At 54.3% G+C, this 19769-nt stretch overlaps 2 protein-coding genes across 6 annotated transcripts; one reads left to right on the forward strand and one right to left on the reverse strand.

Moving 5' to 3' along the window:
• Positions 1–3032: 3032 nt before the first annotated feature.
• ANGPTL6 (angiopoietin like 6) lies at positions 3033–12719 on the forward strand. 3 transcript variants are annotated; one of them, XM_073016969.1, is made up of 5 exons: positions 3033–3155; positions 8468–9059; positions 10096–10276; positions 11172–11359; positions 11433–11842. In XM_073016969.1, exons 2-5 carry the CDS (start codon positions 8478–8480, stop codon positions 11760–11762), a joined length of 1281 nt encoding a protein of 426 aa, XP_072873070.1. In that variant the 5' UTR covers positions 3033–3155; positions 8468–8477; the 3' UTR covers positions 11763–11842. The 3 variants fall into 3 exon arrangements, with proteins under 3 accessions (XP_072873070.1, XP_072873071.1, XP_007993395.3); XM_073016970.1 differs by having other exon boundaries at positions 3033–3139; XM_007995204.3 differs by lacking the exon at positions 3033–3155 and adding an exon at positions 12277–12719 and having other exon boundaries at positions 7931–9059; positions 11433–11703.
• SHFL (shiftless antiviral inhibitor of ribosomal frameshifting) lies at positions 11803–18852 on the reverse strand. 3 transcript variants are annotated; one of them, XM_007995205.3, is made up of 8 exons: positions 18540–18852; positions 17943–18066; positions 17695–17744; positions 15317–15355; positions 14974–15123; positions 13704–13807; positions 13427–13581; positions 11803–12987 (listed from the first exon to the last, which is right to left on the reverse strand). In XM_007995205.3, the coding sequence occupies exons 1-8, from the start codon at positions 18558–18560 to the stop codon at positions 12755–12757; spliced, it is 876 nt and encodes a 291-aa protein (XP_007993396.1). In that variant the 5' UTR covers positions 18561–18852; the 3' UTR covers positions 11803–12754. The 3 variants fall into 3 exon arrangements, with proteins under 3 accessions (XP_007993396.1, XP_007993397.1, XP_072873072.1); XM_007995206.3 differs by having other exon boundaries at positions 13427–13473; positions 18540–18677; XM_073016971.1 differs by having other exon boundaries at positions 17943–18211; positions 18540–18655.
• Positions 18853–19769: the final 917 nt, after the last annotated feature.

Raw genomic sequence — 19769 nt, forward strand, 5'->3', positions numbered from 1 at the left:
CCTCTGGGCCAGCTGTCCTCCCTGGGTACCCCTGTCTGCAGACGGGCTGAGGGATGGAAACTCCACATCACCTTCTGGAAATTCAGGGCAAGGCGGGCGCTTCGTGAATAACTCGCCCCCTCCTTCTTTCCGCTCAAAGCCTCAGTCTTGGCCTCAGGCCTCTGGCGTCTTCCCCAAAACCTTGCAGTGGGGGGAAGGGACACCCCCTCGCTGGGCTGAGCATTGCTCTCCCCTCCCCCATCGGCCTCCTCTCCCTCCTTGCTCTCTCTGGCACCCCAATTCTTCCTCCTCTCCCCTAGCTGTGTCTCCCCTCCCATTCGTCTTCCCCCATCTCTCTCTCCCTCTTGCAACGTTGTCTCTGTCATTAGTTGTCTCTTTCATCATTTATAACTAAAGATGGAAACTAAAGAAGTTTCTTTTCTCTGTGTCTGGTCCCATCCCTGTTTCTTCTCATCTGCCTCCCTGTGTCTCTCCCCATCTCCCTGTCTCTACCTATCTCTGTCATCTCCCTATGTCTCTCCCATCTCCATCTGTCTGACTCTCTGTCTTCTTCAGCTCCTCTCTGTGACTTACGAAGTTCCCTCCCTCTCTACTGCCAATGGGGAAGCCAGAAGGGGCTGAGGGTGGGGGGCCGAGGGGCCCAGTGTGGGGGCCCCAGCCCAGGCCCAGAGCCCAGCCTGGCAGCCTCTCTAAGATCTGGGACGACCATTTCCTCTTTCAACCCTGGAGTCCACTTGAGTTACTCGGGAGCTCAGGACGGTGCAGACCGGGGGAAGGAGGCGGCTCTCCCAGCGTGTGGCTGGTTGTCGGTGGGGCCTTCGGACAGGTCTCAGACTCTGGACCTGGGCTCTGCGGGGCTCTACGTGAGTTTCTTTGTACCCCTGGGAAATGACTGCATGGTTACTTCCCCCAGTTCCGTCTTGTGTGATCTGACTTGTGTGAAAATGTGAACGAGCGTGTGGGAGACAGATGGTGACCCCTGTGATGTGGTGGATAGGTTTCCAGGTGTCACCTGTGCGGACCTGTTTTGTATCTGTGCACTACTGCGTGATCACAAGAACCAGGGTGTGGAAGGCCTGACACACAGATAAAGACCTACTCAGCCCACCCCCATTTCCCTTTAAGTTGTGATGTGTGTGTGACCATATTTGGAACATACAGTATTGCCTGAAACTGTGTTATGTTTCCAGCTGTGTCTTTTTTTTTAAATCAATGAGATATCCTTTATTTATGAAAGCATAGTTTCAATGCAAAAGTCAAGCTTTATGGTTTCTTTCCAATGACAAGCTGGTGTGTTTGGCTTCTTATGCTGAAAATACATGCCTGAATTCTATAACAAGGTATTAACAAAATCATGAATAGTTAATTAAATAAGTGCCAGCACTACATGGAACTTACTGCATAAAACTACACACACACACACACACACACACACAAAACCCAAAGAAAGATAACTATCACTGTACATATGAGTACTGTCCAGGATATCAGATCAATTATCAAATCCAAGGTCTCTGGTGTTTTGTCTTACAGTGTTGAATATATGAATGCTTCTCTATTATACTGACTTGTATTATTTTCAACAAATAATTAAGTGGACTCAAAATCTTACATTTTCATTTCTTTTTTTTTTTTTGAGACAGAGTCTCACTCTGTCGCCCAGGCTGGAGTACAGTGGCTCACTGCAACCTCCGCCCCCCGGGTTCAGGCGATTCTCCTGCCTCAGCCTCCTGAGTAGCTGGGATTACAGGCGCCTGCCACCACGCCTGGTGAATTTTTGTATTTTTAGTAGAGATAGGGTTTCACCACCTTGGCCAGGCTGGTCTTGAATTGCTGACCCCGTGATCTGCCTGCCTTGGCCTCCCAAAGTGCTGGGATTATAGGCGTGAGCCACTGTGCCCGGCCTTACATTTTTATTTATAATTACACAATCCAGATTAATCCAGAAAACATAAATCACAGGTAACTGAGCTAAGGTTTTCACTTTAAGAATATATTGCTTCTACCACAATTTAAAAATTTCCAGCTGTCTTTTATATTTATTTTTTATTTTAATTTATTAATTCTTCAATTTATTATCATCATTTATTATTATTTTGAGATGGATTTTCAGTCTTGTCGCCCAGGCTGGAGTGTGTGCAGTTGCTCTATCTTGGCTCACTGCAACCTCCGCCTCCCAGCTTCAAGCGACTTTCCTGCCTTCAAGCGATTCTCCTGCCTCAGCCTCCGGAGTAGTTGGGATTACTGGCGCACACCACCACGCCCAGCTAATTTTTGTATTTTTAGTAGAGGCGAGGTTTTACCATGTTGGCCAGGATGGTTTCAAACTCCTAACCTCAGGTAATCCACCCACCTCGGCCTCCCGAAGTGCTGGCATTTCGGGCATGAGCCACTGCACCCAGACTTTTGCTGGATGTTAATGTGTGCGTGCATGCGAGTGTGTGTGTGTCTTTGTGTCCCCTCTGTTATGTGCCCATATGTGTGTGACTGCTGCGGTGTACATGTGTGAATTTCTGAGTCAGGCTACCTCGAATGGCTCCCGTCCTGGTCTCTTTTTGGCTGTGTGACTGCAGGGAAGTCGCTTACCCTCTCTGAGCCTCCGTTTTCCCTGCCGTAAAATGAGGGTACATACAGAATCCAGCTCAGGTTGTGAGGATCAAATACATAACAGGTGTGGAGAGTTTAGAACCAAGCCCTACACACAATGAGTCCCCAGTGATGTTCCTCGTTGTGTGTGTGGTGTGTGCATGTCTGGGGCTGGGATCCTGCCTGGCTGCTCCGGGGCCTGCAGCACCCACACTCTCGGCTCTGCAGTGGAGGATGGGGGGGAAGGGGAGGGATGTCCAGGACACTGACCTGTGTTATCAGGCTCTGGTGGCCTGGGCAGGGGGGTCTGGCAATTCTGTCTCATTTCTCATTCGGGAAAAGCTAAATATTTATAGTTTGGGCTCCTGGGCCCAGCATCCCAGCTCCACTCCCAGGCTCTGGGGGCTGGGGAGTGGTTACTAAGCCTCCTCCCTCCTGTCCCACCACCCTCTCTCCTTCTCTAGCTCAGAGGCCCCACTGGACCCTCGTCTCTTCCTTGGACTTCTTGTGTGTCCTGTGAGCTTCGCTGGATTCAGGGTCTTGGGCGCGAGAGGTGAGAGGGTGGGAAGGTAGGTAGAGGCTGATTCTCACTGTGGGGAAACTCCGACCACAGCTTGGCTTAGGGGCCCCCAGGCCACCCTGCCACCCCAGGCTGACAGTGTGAAAGGCAGTGGGTATTATATACACGTCCCAGTTCCAGGGGGGTTGGTCAGTCTCTGTTGTGGGGGGTGGGGGCGTGTCAGTGATCAGGGGACAAAGGGAGGACCCCCCGCCCTGGACTCTTGTGAGCCCCTGCTTGGTGTCTGAGTCCAGAAGTAAATGTGGCCATCTCCAGCCCAGAACCCTCCACGGTTCCCAGCTGACTCAGTGTAAAACCCAAGTCCTCCTCCAGGCCCACAGGACCCTTCACCCTTTGCCCTGTCACGTCTTCCCTCCTCCTGCTTCCCCCCTCGCTTACTCTCTCTGTTTGTTCCGGCCTCATAGACCTTTCTGCCATTTCCTTTTTTTTTTTTTTTTTTTTTGAGACAGAGTCTCGCCCTGTTGCCCAGGCTGGAGTGCAGTGGCACAATCTCGGCTCACTGCAAGCTCTGCCTCCCGGGTTCACGCCATTCTTTTGCCTCAGCCTCCCGAGTAGCTGGGACTACAGGCACCCGCCACCTCGCCCGGATATTTTTTTTTTTTTTTGTATTTTTAGTAGAGATGGGGTTTCACCGTGTTAGCCAGGATGGTCTTGATCTCCTGACCTCGTGAACCACCCGCCTCGGCCTTCCAAAGGGCTGGGATTACAGGTGTGAGCCACCACACCCGGCCTTTTTTATTATTTTTTTATTTTTTACTTTTTTAGGCTTACTCTGTAGCCCAGGCTGGAGCGCAATGGCATGATCTCAGCTCACTGCAACCTCTGCCTTCTGAGTTCAAGCGATTCTCCCACCTCAGCCTCCTGAGTAGTAGCTGGGATTACAGGCATGCATTACCATGCCCAGCTAATTTTTGTATTTTTAGTAGACACGGGGTTTCACCATGTTGGTCAGGCTGGTCTTGAGCTCCTGACCTCAGGTGATCTTCCCGCCTCAGCCTCCCAAAATGCTGGGATTACAGGCATAAGCCACCATGCCTGGCCCCTTTCTGCCATTTCTTGGGTGCAACCTCAGGGCCTTTGCACCTGCTGTTCCCTCTGCCTGAAATGCTCTTCCTCTTCTCTCTCTTCCTTCAGGTCTTTGCAAAAGTGTCATTCTTTATTTTATTTTAATTTTTATATTTAGTAGAAATGGGCTTTCACCATGTTGGCCAGGCTGGTCTCAAACTCCTGGGCTCAAGCGATCCTCCTGCCTTGGCCTCCCAAAGAGCTGAAATTACAGGCGTGAGGCACTGTGTCCAGTCAAGTGTCACTTCTTCTGTGAGGCCTTTCCTGACTCCTTTTATTTATTTATTTATTTTTTTTTTGAGACAGAGTCTCGCTCTGTTGCCCAGGCTGGACTGCAGTGGTGCAATCATGGCTCACTGCAACCTCTGCCTTCCGGGTTCAAGTGATTCTTGTGCCTCAGCCTCCTGAGTAGCTGAGACTACAGGCATGTGCCACTACGCCTGGATAATTTTTATATTTTCAGTAGAGACAGGGTTTCGCCACATTAGCCAAGCTGGTCTCAAACTCCTGGCCTCAAGTGATCCTCCCGCTTCAGCGTCCCAAAGTGCTAGGATTACAGGCACCTCGATCTCCCAAAAGTGCTGGGATTGTGGGCGTGAGCCACCACACCCAGTCCTGACTTCTCTGTTAAATGTCCCCCAGCCCCAGGACTGTCACCCCCTTTCCTGTTCCATTTTTCTCCTAAGCACGATTACCCTCTGACCTACCTGGCGACTGTTTGACTTATTTCTCTGTTCTACCAACTTGAATGTCAGCTTTGTAAGGGCAGGAATTTTGTCTGTCTGGTTTAAGGTTGTGTCCTCATTGCCTAAAACAGCACCTGGCACATGATAGGCACTCAAGGCGCCTGTGGTTGAATGCATGAATGCGGCAATGTGTGTGTGAGATGGAGACCCTCAGGATACGTGCTTGTACAGGCATCAGGAAGTGTAGGTTTAGGCCCAGTGTGGTCGCTTACACCTGTAATTTCAGCACTTTGGGAGTCCAAGGTGGGAGGATCACTTGAGCCCAGGAGTTTGAGACTAGCCTGGGCAACATAGTGAGACCCCCTCCCTACAAAAAAGTAGCTGGGCATGGTGGTGTGCACCTATAGTTAACAACTACTCAGGAGGCTGAGGCAGGAGGACCACTTGAGCGCAGGAGTTGGAGGCTGCAGTGAGCTATGATTGCTCCACTGCACTCTAGCCTGGGCAACAGAGCAAGACTCTGTCTTTTTTTTTTTTTTCTTTTTTTTGAGATGGAGTTTCACTGGGTTGCCCAGGCTAGAAGGCAGTGGCATGGTCTCAGCTCACTGCTACCTGTGCCTCCCAGGTTCAATCCATTCTTCTCCCTCAGCCTCCCGAGTAGTTGGGATTACAGACCCATGCCACCATGCCCAGCTAATTGTATTTTTAGTAGAGACGGAATTCCACCATGTTGACCAGGCACCCTGTCTCTACCAAAAATACAAAAATTAGCTGGGTGTGGTGGTGCATGCCTGTAATCCCAGCTACTTGGGAGGCTGAGGCACGAGAATCGCTTGAACCCAGGAGGCGGAGGTTGCAGTGAGCTGAGACTGCAGAGCGAAACTCTGTCTAAAAAAAAAAAAAAAAAAAAGGGGGGGGTGGGGGGCGGGGGGAGAGAGAGAGCGAGAGAGCGAGCACTGTATATGGAGGGACAACCCTAAATCTGCTGATCAAGGAGGGCTGCTGAGACTTGAATAAGGACAGAGAATAAGGACAGGAAGGGAATGATGTTAAATTGTGAACAACGTTCCAGGCTGCAAAAACAGCAGGTACAAAGGCCCTGAGGCTGGAGCTTGCTTCGTGTGAGGAAGTGCATGGGAGGAGGTGAGGGCAGGAGGGGATATGGCAGAGAGCGCAAGTTTTTATGGACGGTGGGTGGATTTGGGCTTTTCCTCTAAAGGAGGTGGGAGCCAAGGAAGATTCAGGGCAGAGGAGGGAGGGAGGGATGTGAACTGACTCGGATGTTCACAGGCGCCCTCTGGCTGCTGTTGGGGAGACTAGACCTGGGGTTGAGGATGGAAATCCAGAGAGCAGGGAGGCAGCTGCTGTCATCCAGATGGTGTCTTGAGCTGGGAATTCAGGGAGGGTCTCGGGGCAGCGGGGAGTAGCGGGGACGTGGAGGAATTCAGGATCTAAACAGAAGAGCAGACAGGTCTGGCTGATGGATTAGATCTGCTTAGATGGGTTGGATCTGCTGGGGTTTTGTCTGAGGATGTGGAAGCTGGGGTTTCCAATATCCAACAGATGGGAAGGCAGTTAGTGAGACGTTTCCCTCACCCATCTCACCTCCTTGCACCCTGCTCCGTTTGCTTTTTTTTTTTTTTTTTTTTTTTTTGAGACAGTTTTGCTCTTGTTGCCCAGGCTGGAGTGCCGTGGTGCGATCTTGGCGCACTGCAACCTCCACCTCCCAGGTTCAAGAGATTCTCCTGCCTCAGCCTCCCAAGTAGCTGAGATTACAGGCCTGTATCCCCACACCCAGCTAATTTTGTATTTTCAGTAGAGACGGGGTTTCACTATGTTGGTCATGCTGGTCTCGAATTCCCGACCTCAGGTGATCTATCCACCTTAGCCTCCCAAACTGCTGGGATTACAGACGTGAGCCACCGCACTCAGCCTTCCTTTGCTTTTGCAAAAGGTTGCTTTAATACATCAGGCAGGGTCCAGTCTCAGAGCTGTTGCGCTTAGATCTCCTCCTCCACCAGGCTTTCCCTTTAGGCAACCCCTCCTCTCAAGCTGCCCCTGCACAGACCTCCATGTTCTTTACCTAGTTTGCTGTTGTTTTTGTTTTAAGAGACAGAGTTTGCTCTGTTGTCCCCAGGCTGGAGTGCAATGCTGCGATGATAGCTCACTGCAGCTCCAAACTCCTGGCCTCAATTGATCCTCCCTCTTCTGCCTCCCAAGGAGCTGGGATTACAGGGGTGAGCCACTGAGCCCAGATTTACAAAATATTTTAAAAATTAGCAGGGCATGGTGGGTCACACCTGTAATCTCAGCATTTTGGGAGGCAGAGATGGATCACTTGAGGCCAGGGGAGACCAGCCTGGGCAACATAGCGAGACCCTGACTCTACAGAAAATTTAAACATTAGCCAGATGTGGTTCTGTGCACTTGCAGTTACTTTTTTTTTTTTTTTTAGAGACAGGATCTGGATACATTGCCCAGTCTGGAGTGTGGTCTTGAATTCATGGCCTCAAGCAGTCTTCCCGCCTTAACGCAGGCCTCAGCTGCCTCACCAGTCCTACTATTATTTTTAGTACTTAACATTGTCTAATATACTCTATTTATTCATCCTATACAGTATGTTTTTTTTGTTTTGTTTTGCTACTGGGGTAGGGATTTTTGTCTGTTTTGTTCCTAAATGTATTCCCAGTGCCTAGAAAGGGGGCTGGCACACATTTGTGCATAGTACCTAGTGACTTTTTTTTTTTTTTTTTTAAGACAGAGTCGCTGTCACCCAAGCTGGAGTGCAGTGGCGTGATCACAGCTCACTGCAGCCTGGAACTCCGGGGCGCAGGCGATCTTGGGATGACAAGCCCTTGCCACCATGCCTAGCTAATTTTTGTATTTTTTGTATAGACAGGGTCTCTCTGTGTTGTCTAGGCTGGTCTCCAACTCCTAGGCTCAAGCGATCAGCCCACCTCGGCCTCCCAAAGTGCTGGAATTACCAGCCTGAACTGCCACATCAGGCTTGTTTTTATTTATTTATTTATTTTTGAGATGGGGTATCACTTTGTTGCCCAGGCTGGAGTGCATGGGAGCGCTCATGGCTCACTGCAGCCTTGAACTCCTGGGCTCAAGTGATCGTCCTGCCTCAGCCTCCCAAATAGCTGGGACCAGAGATGTGCACCACCACGTCCGGCTAATTTTTAATTTTTTTGTAGAGATGGGGGGGGTCTCCTCATGTTGCCCAGGCTGGTCTCAACTCCTGGTCTCAAGCGATCCTCTCGCCTCGACCTCCCAAAGTGCTGAGTTTGCAGGCGTGAGCCACAGCGCCCGGCCTCGCTTGAATGAATGCGTGAGATGTGTTATCTCGGGGGGGCGCCAGGAGCTCGGTGTTGAAGCCAGAGTGGGATCACCCTGGGGCCCTCCAGCCGCGGGGGGAATGAGATAGGGATGGGAATCATGGGCCCGGGACACCGCGGGTGTAGACGCGCGCATCCCCGCGTGGAAGCAGAGGGGTCTGGCCGGGCCCCAGCACCTCGTCTTCCTCCCGTTCCTCTTCTGCCTGCAGGTCCGCCGCCATGAGGAGGCCCTGGCTGCGTGCGCTGCAACTGCTGCTCCTGCTGGGCGCGTCGTGGGCGCGGGAGGGTGCCCCGCGCTGCACCTACACCTTCGTGCTGCCGCCGCAGAAGTTCACGGGGGCCGTGTGCTGGAGAGGCCCCGCGTCCACGCGGGAGGCGCCCGAAGCCGCCAACGCCAGCGAGCTGGCGGCGCTGCGCATGCGCGTTGGCCGCCACGAGGAGCTGTTGCGCGAGCTGCAGAGGCTGGCGGCGGCCGACGGCGCCGTGGCCGGCGAGGTGCGCGCGCTGCGCAAGGAAAGCCGCGGCCTGAGCGCGCGCCTGGGCCAGTTGCGCGCGCAGCTGCAGCACGAGGCGGGGCCCGGGGCGGGCCCGGGGGCGGATCCGGGGGCGGAGCCTGCCGCGGCGCTGGCGCTGCTCGGGGAGCGCGTGCTCAACGCGTCCGCCGAGGCTCAGCGCGCCGCCGCCCGCTTCCACCAGCTGGACGTCAAGTTCCGCGAGCTGGCGCAGCTTGTCAGCCAGCAGAGCAGTCTCATCGCCCGCCTGGAGCGCCTGTGCCCGGGAGGCGCGGGCGGGCAGCAGCAGGTAACCTCGCAGCCTCCCCGGATAGCAGCATCGTCTGTGAAATGGGCATTTTGCAACCCCAATCCACAGTTCCGAGATCCGCAAAACCCTGAAAACCGGATTGCTACTCGCCCCTTCTGGTAACTTATTTGGGTCAAAAAGTGACTGGTGGCTATTTATAGCCTTTATTATCCACTTAATGTGAATAGTCATAGGATCCTATAATTAAGCATATCATTATCACGAAAGACCAAAAACCCCTTTGGGAGTGTTATGTATATTCTGTACGCACATGCATATACATAACCCTCACTATGTCACTGTGTCTAAATCCAGCCGTGTTATTCTGAATTCTGGAACGTGTCCGGGTCTGGGTTTGGGATAAGAGAATGTTGCTCTGTGACAGTCCCTACCTTACAGGGTTGGTGAGAGGAGTCAGTAAGTTAAGACACTGTTGGATGTGTTCTTATTATGCCTACTTTACAGAGAAGGAGGCTGGGGCACAGATCAATTAAGCCATGAGCACCAAGAACCAGTATTTAAGCCCAGCTCTGTCTGCACTTTATTTTTTTAATTTTATTTTTGAGATAGAGTCTTGCTCTGTCTCCCAGGCTGGAGTGCAGTGGTGTCATCTTGGCTCACTGCAGCCTCCACTTCCCAGGTTCAAGCGATCCTCCTACCTCAACCTTCTGAGTGGCTGGCATTACAGGCGTGAGCCACCACACTCAGTTAATTTTTTTTTGTACTTTTAGTAGAGACAGGGTTTCACCATGTTGGTCAGGCTGGTCTCGAACTACTGACCTCAGGTGATCTGCCCGCCTCGGCCTCCCAAAGTACTGGGATTACAGGCGTGGGCCGTCGCACACAGCCTGTCTGCACTTTAAAGCCAAGTTGTTTAGCTTTTGGTGAGGATTATTCCTGGGGCTGGGATACCCCCACTGCCAGATGTCCAGGTCATTTGGGAGCTGGGAGATTTATCCACTATCTCTGCCCCTGAGACCAGGCCTCCTGGCCTGAGGGTTAGTGCAATAACACCTGACTTTCTCCATCACCCCAGGTCCTGCCACCACCCCCACTGGTGCCTGTGGTTCCGGTCCGTCTTGTGGGTAGCACCAATGACACCAGTAGGACGCTGGACCCAGTCCCAGAGCCCCAGAGAGACCAGACCCAGAGACAGCAGGAGCCCCTGGGTTCTCCCATCCCTGCAGGTCAACCTGCTGTCCCCACCAAGCCTGTGGGTAAGTCGACAGCAGGGCTGAGGAATTGTGGGTAGAGGCAAATTGAGGAGTCAGGATTTTAGTGGCATATTTCTCTTATCGTGAGAGGACCGGAAGAAATGATTCTGATTAAAAATAAGACCAAACTTCTAAGGTGTGAAAATAGGAGAAACAAGAAATAGAAGAGGAGGGACTCTTATTTTAGTGAGGCGATTGTAGATTTAGGACTGCTACTTTGGTAAGAGTTTGACTGGTTCAGAGTACCATATTCAGGACTTACATTCTGGTGAGGAGACCATAAAAACCAGGGTTTAAGAACCCCAGACTTGGCCGGGCGCGGTGGCTCATGCCTGTAATCCGAACACTTTGGGAGGCCGAGGCGGACAGATCATGAGGTCAGGAGATCGAGACCATCCTGGCTAACACGGTGAAACCCCGTCTCTACTAAAAATACAAAAAATTATCCGGGCATGGTGGTGGGCGCCTGTGGTCCCAGCTACTCAGGAGGCTGAGACAGGAGAATGGCATGAACCCGGGAGGCAGAGCTTGCAGTGAGCCAAGATCACGCCACTGCACTCCAGCCTGGGTGACAGAGCGAGACTCTGTCTCAAAAAAAAAAAAAAAAAAAAGAAAAAAAGAAAGAACCCCAGGCTTGACATTTCCTCTGGTTAGAGACAAGGGACCCAGATTCTTACTCAGGTAAGGAAATGGTTACTGGGGCTTGAATTCTAGTGAGGAAATGGGAGAGGCAGGCCTCTTATGCTGGTGAGGAAATGGGAGAGGCAGGACTCTGGTAGAAAAGTGGGAGAGGCAGGACTCTTATTCTGGTGAGGGGACCTGTGAGAATCTCGACTCTTGCTCCAGTAAGGGATTGGTCAGCCCAGGCTGTGCCTCCCACATATCCCTGTGCCCACAGGCCCATGGCAGGATTGTGCAGAGGCCCGCCAGGCAGGCCATGAACAGAGTGGAGTGTATGAACTGCGAGTGGGCCGGCATGTGGTGTCAGCATGGTGTGAGCAGCAGCTGGAGGGTGGAGGCTGGACTGTGATCCAGCGGAGGCAAGATGGTTCAGTCAACTTCTTCACTACCTGGCAGCACTATAAGGTAGGCACAGGTGGGCAGAGGCAGGGAAGGGGAGGGAGCCTGTTCTGGCTTCCTGACTTTCCTGCCCTGCCAGGTGGGCTTTGGGCGACCAGACGGAGAATACTGGCTGGGCCTTGAACCCGTGTATCAGCTGACCAGCCGTGGGGACCATGAGCTGCTGGTTCTCCTGGAAGACTGGGGGGGCCGTGGAGCACGTGCCCACTATGATGGCTTCTCCCTGGAACCTGAGAGCGACCACTACCGCCTGCGGCTTGGCCAGTACCATGGTGATGCTGGAGACTCTCTTTCCTGGCACAATGACAAGCCCTTCAGCACCATGGATAGGGACCGAGACTCCTATTCTGGTAAGGAGAACTCTTATTCTGGTGGGAGGATAGGGGAGGCGGGACTCCTGTTCTGGTGAGGGAATGAAAGGAGGTAGGGTAGGTAAGACGCCCCTCTGGTAAGTATTAGGATAAGCAAGCTTTTATTCTGTCAAGAGAACAAAGGTCAGGACTTTTATCCTGGTGGGGGTATGGGGAGTCCAGATTCCTTCTCTGCTGAGGCAAAAAAAGAATCAAGACTCCTGTTCAAGTGAAGGGCAGAGGGTGAGAGCTAGTACTCTTATCTAGAAAGGAAGTAGATAATTTTCTTTTCTTTGATAAAGGAATGAGTGGTAGACTCCTAGTTTGCAGAAAAAGTGGGAAAGGTATGACTCGTACTTTGGTAAGGAGATAGGGAAGGAATTAAGGCTATTACTCCGAAGAAAGTTGGGGGGCCAGGGCTCCTATTTTTTTGCTGAGGAGATGGAAGATCAGGGCTTGTATTAAATAAGAATGGGAGGGGCCAGGGGATACCTGGCAAAAGCCTTGCACTGTGAGGTGCAGGTAGAGACTTTTATTCTGGTGAGAGGACATGGACTCTCTCTCTCCCCTCAGGTAACTGTGCCCTGTACCAGCGGGGAGGCTGGTGGTACCATGCCTGTGCCCACTCCAACCTCAACGGTGTGTGGCACCGCGGCGGCCACTACCGAAGCCGCTACCAGGATGGTGTCTACTGGGCTGAGTTTCGTGGTGGAGCATACTCTCTCAGGAAGGCTGCCATGCTCATTCGGCCCCTGAAGCTGTGACTCTCTGTTCCTCTGTCCCCTAGGCCCCAGGGGACATTGGTCAGCAGGAACTCAAGTTGTCCTGGCCACACCTTCTTTGTGGCTCAGTGCCAATGTGTCCCACAGAACCTCCCACTGTGGATCTGTGACCCTGGGTGCTGAAAATGGGCCCCAGGAATCCCCCCCTGTCAATATCTTGGCCCCAGATGGCTCCCCAAGGTCATTCATATCTCGGTTTGAGCTCATATCTTATAATAACACAAAGTATCCACAGACTGTGTCTGGTTTGTATCTGCACCTGGCAGGGGTCACTCCCTGGGCCCGCCCTCCTCGTCCTCCACCTCTTCCTCTTCCTCCTCCTCCTCCTTCAGGTCCTCCAGGATGAGGTTGTCCAGGTCTTCCAGGAGGCCGCCCTGGCTCAAGCAGGTGGCCACAGTGGAGCCACTGCTAATGTGAGGGTTGCTGGGGTGGAGCACTTTGGGCAGGTGGTTCTGCTTCCGGCTCTTGGGGTGAGCACAGGATGTCCCAGGCACGTGGGGCTCTAGGGAGGGAGAGGTGCTGCAGACATGGGACTCGAGGTCCCATGAGAGTTTGGGCAGGAGGGGGCTGAGGCCACGAGGGGCTCTAGGGAGGAGCTGAGGCCACAATATATGGGGACCAGCACAACTGGACATTCAGGGATGTTGAAGATACAGGAGACCTGGGGACATGGGGGTCACCTGAGATTACAGGGGACAAAACAGGGGCCCCAAACCCAGAGACCATGGGGGCAGAGGCCATGGAGACCCTCAGGCATGGGCCACTGGGGTGAAACCTCAGAGCCTCGTGGACAAGACCACGGAGACTGGGGGGCCATGGAGGCCACGTAGAAGCAGTGGCTGCTGCGGTGGGAGATGAAGTGGACTGAGTGGAGATTTGGGGACTTAAAGGCACAGAAGGGGACAAAGACTGCCCAGGATGTTGGAGGAGAAAAGCCTCACCTCGCCGGTTGTAGCAGTCCGCGGCCGAGCAGGAGTGAGTGTGGGTGCTGCGGCGATCCGGGTCCCGGTCCCAGCGCGGGGGGAGGATCCGTGTTGGATACACGGGGAAGCCGCACCCGTAGCAGGGGGACGGGGACCCCATCTGTGCCCAGCCCCTGGGGGCGGGCAGGGCTGTGAGGGTCCGAGGGCGAGGCTGGGCCAGGGTGGGGCCAGGGCAGGGAGGGGCAGGGCTGGGGTGGGGCAGGGCTGAGGGGGAGCTGGGGGTCAGCGCCCTCACCGGAAGTTGTGCCGACACTTCGGGCAATGGAACTCAGCCAGGCCCCACATCTTGTCAGCTGGCACTGGCTCGTAGCGCTTCCGGCATTTCCGGCACCGGGATACCTGGTGGTGGTGGGGGGGGGTGTGCAGAGAGGGGACCAAGGATTGTCAGAGGTGTCTGAGGTTGGGGTCAGGGCTAGCAGTGTGCTGCAGTGGCTGGCCTCAGCTTGAGCAACCCAACTCAATCAGTGACTTCACATGGTTAGCCTCATATTGACCATGGTGGGAATACTTACACCACAGAAATTGGCAAACACTACACATCTTGGCTTCCTGCCTCTTTTGAAAGAACTAGTTAAGCATTGACCAGAAGCGAACTACTGGTCAGGACGTTCAGAGGCCAGATTTGGGGCTGTGTTTTTGAGGTCAGATTTGGTTTCTTTTCTTTCTTTCTTTCTTTCTTTTTTCAGAGACAGAGTCTCACTCTGTCATCCAGGCTGGAATACAGTGTTGTGATCATGACTCACTGCAGCCTCCACCTCCTAGGCTCAAACGATCCTCCCACCTCAGCCTCCTGAGTAGCTGGGACCACAGGCACACACCGCCACTCCCAGCTAATTAAAAAAAATGTTTTTGCCAGACGCAGTGGCTCATGCCTGTAATCCCAGCACTTTGGGAGGCTGAGGCGGTAGATTGCTTGAGCTCAGGAGTTTGAGACCAGCTTGGGCAACATGGCAAAACCCCATCTCCACACACACACAAAATACAAAAATTAGCCAAGTGTGGTGGCGCAGGCCTGTAGTCTCAGTTACTTGGGAAGCTAAGTGGGGAGGATCATCTGAGCCCAGGAGGTGGAGGCTGCAGTGAGCTATGATCCCGCCACTGTACTCCAGCCTGGGTGACAGGGCGAGACCCCATCTCTTCAAAACAAAAATTTTTTTGGAGCCAGGGTCTCACCCTGTCACCCAGGCTAGTCTTAAACTCCTAGGTTCAAGCAATCCTCCCCACTTAGCCTCCCAAAGCACTGAGATTGCAGCCATGAGCCACTGCGCCTGGCCAGGTTTGATGTCTGTAGTAGCTGTTCAGTTGTGGGGTCAAGGGTCAGGCTCTGGGGTAAGGAGGTATTGGGCTTCTCACATTTAAGGTCAGGGGTTAGGATCAGAGATGAAGGCTGAGCTCTGAGTTTGGAGGTCAGTGATGGAAATCCTTAGGTCAGAGGTACAGTCACTGAGGACGGGAGTCAGGAGTGGAGTTCGGGACAAAGTCAAGGTTAAATTGTGGGCCACTACCTCCTTCCTCTGGGGCACGCGGCGCCACCAGACGTGGTCGCAGGAGGAGCAGGCAAACTGCCGGTCCACAGCAGGGATAAGGTCATCCTGGGCGCGTTGAAACATGCGTAGGTTGGCTTCTGTCAGCGGCAGGAGGGAGGTCGCCACTGCCTGTGGAATGGGGATGAGGTGGAGGGGGGTCACCCCTTCTGCACCAACATAAGCATCAGCCCTCCTCTCCCTACAGACGAATCCTCCTCCTGCCCCAGGGAATATCTCCCCTCCTGCCCTAATGGACATCCTTCCGTGCCTGCAGATGTCCCCCTCCCTACTTCCCCATCTCAAGCCCTAGCCACCAACTCACCTGAATGTCCCGGTCCTGTTTCATATCTTCTGGTGGATCCTGGGTGGAGATAGCAGGGGCAGAAACTGGGATGGGGCTCAGGCCTCTTTTCCACCTGTTTGGTGTGTTGGGAGGGCCCCGGCCGCAAGGAGAATAGGGTGCCCCTAGCTCGCCAGGAGCTCACAGAGCACGGCCCACATATTGAGAGCCAGGTGTGTGGTCTCAGTTGTCCTCATAGCAGCCCTGAGAGGTGGGCACACCTGTTACCTTATTGCTCAGATGGGGAAACTGAGGCTTAGGAGGGCTTGCCTGAGTGAGGCCAGCCTGACCCCCGTACTCACTTCCTGCCTGCAAATGCCACATGCTTGTTGGTGTTGTGACAATATCGCCCTTTTGAGGCCACGTTGTGCTCGGCTAAGTGGTGGGGATCTGGACTGAGAGAGATGTGGGTTCGAATCCCAGCTCTATCACTTCCAGCTGTGGGGACTTGGGCAAGCCACTCCCTGCCTCCTGGGTTCCCACTGACAGGCATGTTAGAGCCCAGGCTCTGACTCCAGGTGGCCAGGGTTCAAATCGCAGCTGCCACCTGCTTGCTTCGTGAACCTGGCAAGTGACTTCATCCTCAGTTTGTCTGTGAAATGGGGATAAATAATAGGACTTGTCTCTTGGGGTCACTGTGGCGATGAAATAAATCAATTCCTGGAGTCTTGCCATATGGGAAATACTCAATGAATGCCACCCTCTGCTATTATTATTATTATATTTTTGAGATGGAGTTTCGCTCTTGTCGCCCAGGCTGGAGTGCAATGGCGTGATCTCGGCTGACTGCAACCTCCACCTCCCAGGTTCAAGTGATTCTCCTGCCTTAGCCTCCCAAGTAGCTGGGATTACAAGCATGCCCCACCATGCCCAGCTAATTTTTTGTATTTTTAGTAGAGACGGGGTTTCACTATGTTGGCCAGGCTAATCTCGAGCTCCTGATCTCAAGTGATCTGCCCGCCTCAACCTCCCAAAGTGCTGGGATTACAGGCGTGAGCCACCGCACCCGGCCCCTCTGCTATCATTTTTATCATACTTTTATATGTATAAATGTAGACTATGATACATATTTTACTATACTCTGGGTTTTTTTGTTTGTTTTTTGTTTTGTTTTTGAGACGGAGTCTTGCTCTGTTGCCCAGGCTGGAGTGCAGTGGCGCGATCTTGGCTCACTACAAGCTCTGCGCCCCGGGTTTACGCCATCCTCCTGCCTCAGCCTCCTGAGTAGCTGGGACTACAGGCGCCCGCCACCATGCCTGGCTAATTGTTGTTGTTGTTTTGTATTTTTAGTAGAGATGGGGTTTCACCATGTTAGCCAGGATGGTCCCGATCTCCTGACCTCGTGATCTGCCCACTTTGGCCTCCCAAAGTGCTGGGATTACAGGCGTGAGCCACCGCACCTGGCCTTTTTTTTTTTTTTTTGAGACAGAGTTTCACTCTTGTTGCCCAGGCTGGAGTGCAATGGCGTGATCTTGGCTCACTGCAACCTCTGCCTCCCAGGTTCAAGTGATTCTCCTGCCTCGGCCTCCCGAGTAGCTGGGATTACAGGCATGCGCCACCATGCCCAGCTAATTTTGTATTTTTTAGTAGAGACGGGTTTTTCCGTGTTGGTCAGGCTGGTCTCAAACTCCCGACCTCAGGTGATCCGCCCGCCTCAGCCTCCCAAAGTGTTGGGATTGCAGGCATGAGCCATGGCGCCAGGCCTATTATACTGTAACAGCCCTACACTGAGCCTTTCAGGCAGGCGAAATCCACAGTGTTCCCATCACCAAAGCTTTCAAAGAAGCAAAGTAGCCATGATGCACCTGTGCTTCAAAGCCATTCATTCATTCATTCATTCATTCAACACAAGGGTTCCCTTCCCCTGCCTCTCTCTCCTCCCCAATCCCCTGCTCATCCCAGCCTTTCTAGAGACTGCCACTAACAACCCTTCCCCACCTCCCAGCCTTTGCTCATGCCATTCCCTCCCATACCCTAAGGCCCCTGCCTTTCTTTCCCTTTCCCCTCCCAAGGCTCACTCCTCTCCATCCTTTAAGACTTGGTACCTCCTCCTCCAAGAAGTCTTCTCTGACCTCTGCCCCCCCCACAATGGCCATAATCCTGACTCCTTTCATTGCCCAGTTTCATGGCTGTGCGCCTTTGAATACAATCAGCGCATAATGAGCGCCTACTGTTTGCAGGCTCCCTGGCCGGACAAACGATGAAGAGGTGAAAAAGTGAGATTGGGTGATGAGTTACGGACCGACAATGCCTGGTCCCTCCTGTTTCAGAGAAGTGTCAGTCACCATGAACCGGTCGGGTCCCCCCTCTTGCTGTCCCTCCCGTGACCCGGTCGTTTGCGAGGGGAGGGGACAGGTTACCTGGGCATCCAGATCGTTACTTAGTTCTTGGCCATCTTTTTGCTTTACCCCTGCGGGGGAGAGTGCGTATAAGAGAAGGGCCCTTGAAGGGTCTGTGGGAGTTCCAGGCCACCCAGAGCCGCGATGCAGAGCCTCCCCGAGGCTGGGACCTCCGGGGGAGGTGATCTCAACGCCTCTCCCTAGACCACGCCCCCTCGGCGCTCCCACGCGCGGTCCCCGCACCAGGCCCGGGACCCCGGCAGCCTCACCGTACACGATGGAGCGCCCAACTCCCGTGTGGTCGCTGCCGAATTTCCTCATCAGAGCCCCCGCCTTCTTGGAGGATACCTTCCCATGAAACTTCTCCCGGAGGCGCCGGACGCTCTTCTCCAGCTGGGATGGGGACGGGGGGGTTCCGGTGGACGAAGGGGAAGCGCGATCGTCCCTCCCCCATCTCTAGGCACCGTTCTCCCGGCCTGAACTTGACCCTTGGTTTTGGCCTCCGCCGCCCCCCCCTTTCATCCCTCTACGGCATTTCCTGGAAAAAGCCAAAGTCCCCACAGGGCGCTGGGGGAGGGAGCGGACTGAGGCGAGCGTCCCAGCCTAAGGTGGGGGGGCGGCCAGGTTATCTCTGGCCTCTGACCTTTGACCCTGCAGCCCCCGCTTTTCCTCGGGGAGGCCTCATTTCGCTCTGGGGAAACGTGGGAGTCACTTTCCTTTTCAAGGGGGGTGAGCGCCAGGCAGGGGTAAGGATCTGGGGTTCTAGGATGGGGGTCCCCAGGAACTGCGAAGCCCCCTCCGCGCCTCCCGGCCGCTCCTCGGAGTCTGTCGCGTCTGCCCCCGGCCCAGCCGTAGCCATCTCTTACCTCCACACCTTCCTGAGACATGGTGGCGGCGGCGCAGGTCCCCGCGAGGGTCCGCACTGCGCGGTTCAGCCGCCCCCCTACCTGGGCGCGCCCGTCGGTCCAGCAGCCGCGCAGGGCAGGGGGCGGTGCCTCGGGGCCGGCTCCGCCCTTCCTCCCCGGCCCCTGTTTCGCTTTCGATTCAGGGGGGACCGGGCGCGCTGGCTCCGCCCTGGCTCCGCCTCTGCTCTTGCGCCCCAAACCCAGGCGGGCGCCCCGGGTCTGCACCCTGCGGCGGAGCGCGCAGACCTCGGGCGGGGGAGGCGGCGCGGCCTCTGCAGTCGGTCACATGTCCCCACGCTGCGCGGGGTCCGCGTCTTCACGTCCCTCGTGGGGGCGGGGCCGCATCGGAAGGCCGCGGCGAGGCCCCGCGCCCCCCCACCCAGCGCGCGCTCCCCCAGTTCATCACCCACCTCTTTGTCCTCCCTCCTTCCCCGGGAATCTGGCGCTCATGAGGACCTGGGCGCTTTTCCTGCCCTGAGTCTCTGTCCTAGCTAGGATCACCTCTCTGAACCTCAGTTTACCTCTCTGTGAAATGGGGAGGATCCTGGTGTCTACACCATGGAGTGGAGTATGTGCCAAGATTCCCGAGTGGATCGCGTAATAGCGCCTGGCTTGCAGTAGGCACTCAACTAGTCACTGGGCCACCTGCTGTGTGCCCTTGATAGGGGCAGGCAGTGTGTGTGTGGTTGCGGGGAGCGGTGCTTGAGAAAAATACAGATTCTTGGTCTCTAGTTGCCCGGTAGAATCCGGCTGTCTCAGGGATCCAGGGAATCTGCAATGGTTAAGAACCCCGTGGGCTGGACAATTCTAACCCAGTACAGGGCGCATCAGGGAGCCGTTAGGTGGTGGGGCTCTGGCCCAGCCTGGGGACACAGAGATGGCTACTTCATTGGAGGAGGGGATGCTTTGTACAGTCACTGAAATTGGAGGTCTTAGCTCGGGGACGAATAGAGTGGGGAGATGAGGCAGCCGTGCAGAGCCCCCAAAGCAAGACTAAGTCTGGGGCTTTCGGGCAAGGGCTTCTCAAGCCCAGCACTCTTGACACTTTGGGCTGCCTGGTTCTTTGTGTGGGGGACTGTCCTGTGTATTGGGGAACATTTAACAGCATCCCTGGCCACTGCCTACTAGATGCCAGTGGCTCCCCACTCTCCCTGTTGTGACTACGAAAAATGTCTCCAGAGACTACCAGAT

This window comes from Chlorocebus sabaeus, chromosome 6 (assembly GCF_047675955.1).
Source record: "Chlorocebus sabaeus isolate Y175 chromosome 6, mChlSab1.0.hap1, whole genome shotgun sequence".
In the NCBI taxonomy this organism is placed as follows: domain Eukaryota; kingdom Metazoa; phylum Chordata; class Mammalia; order Primates; family Cercopithecidae; genus Chlorocebus; species Chlorocebus sabaeus.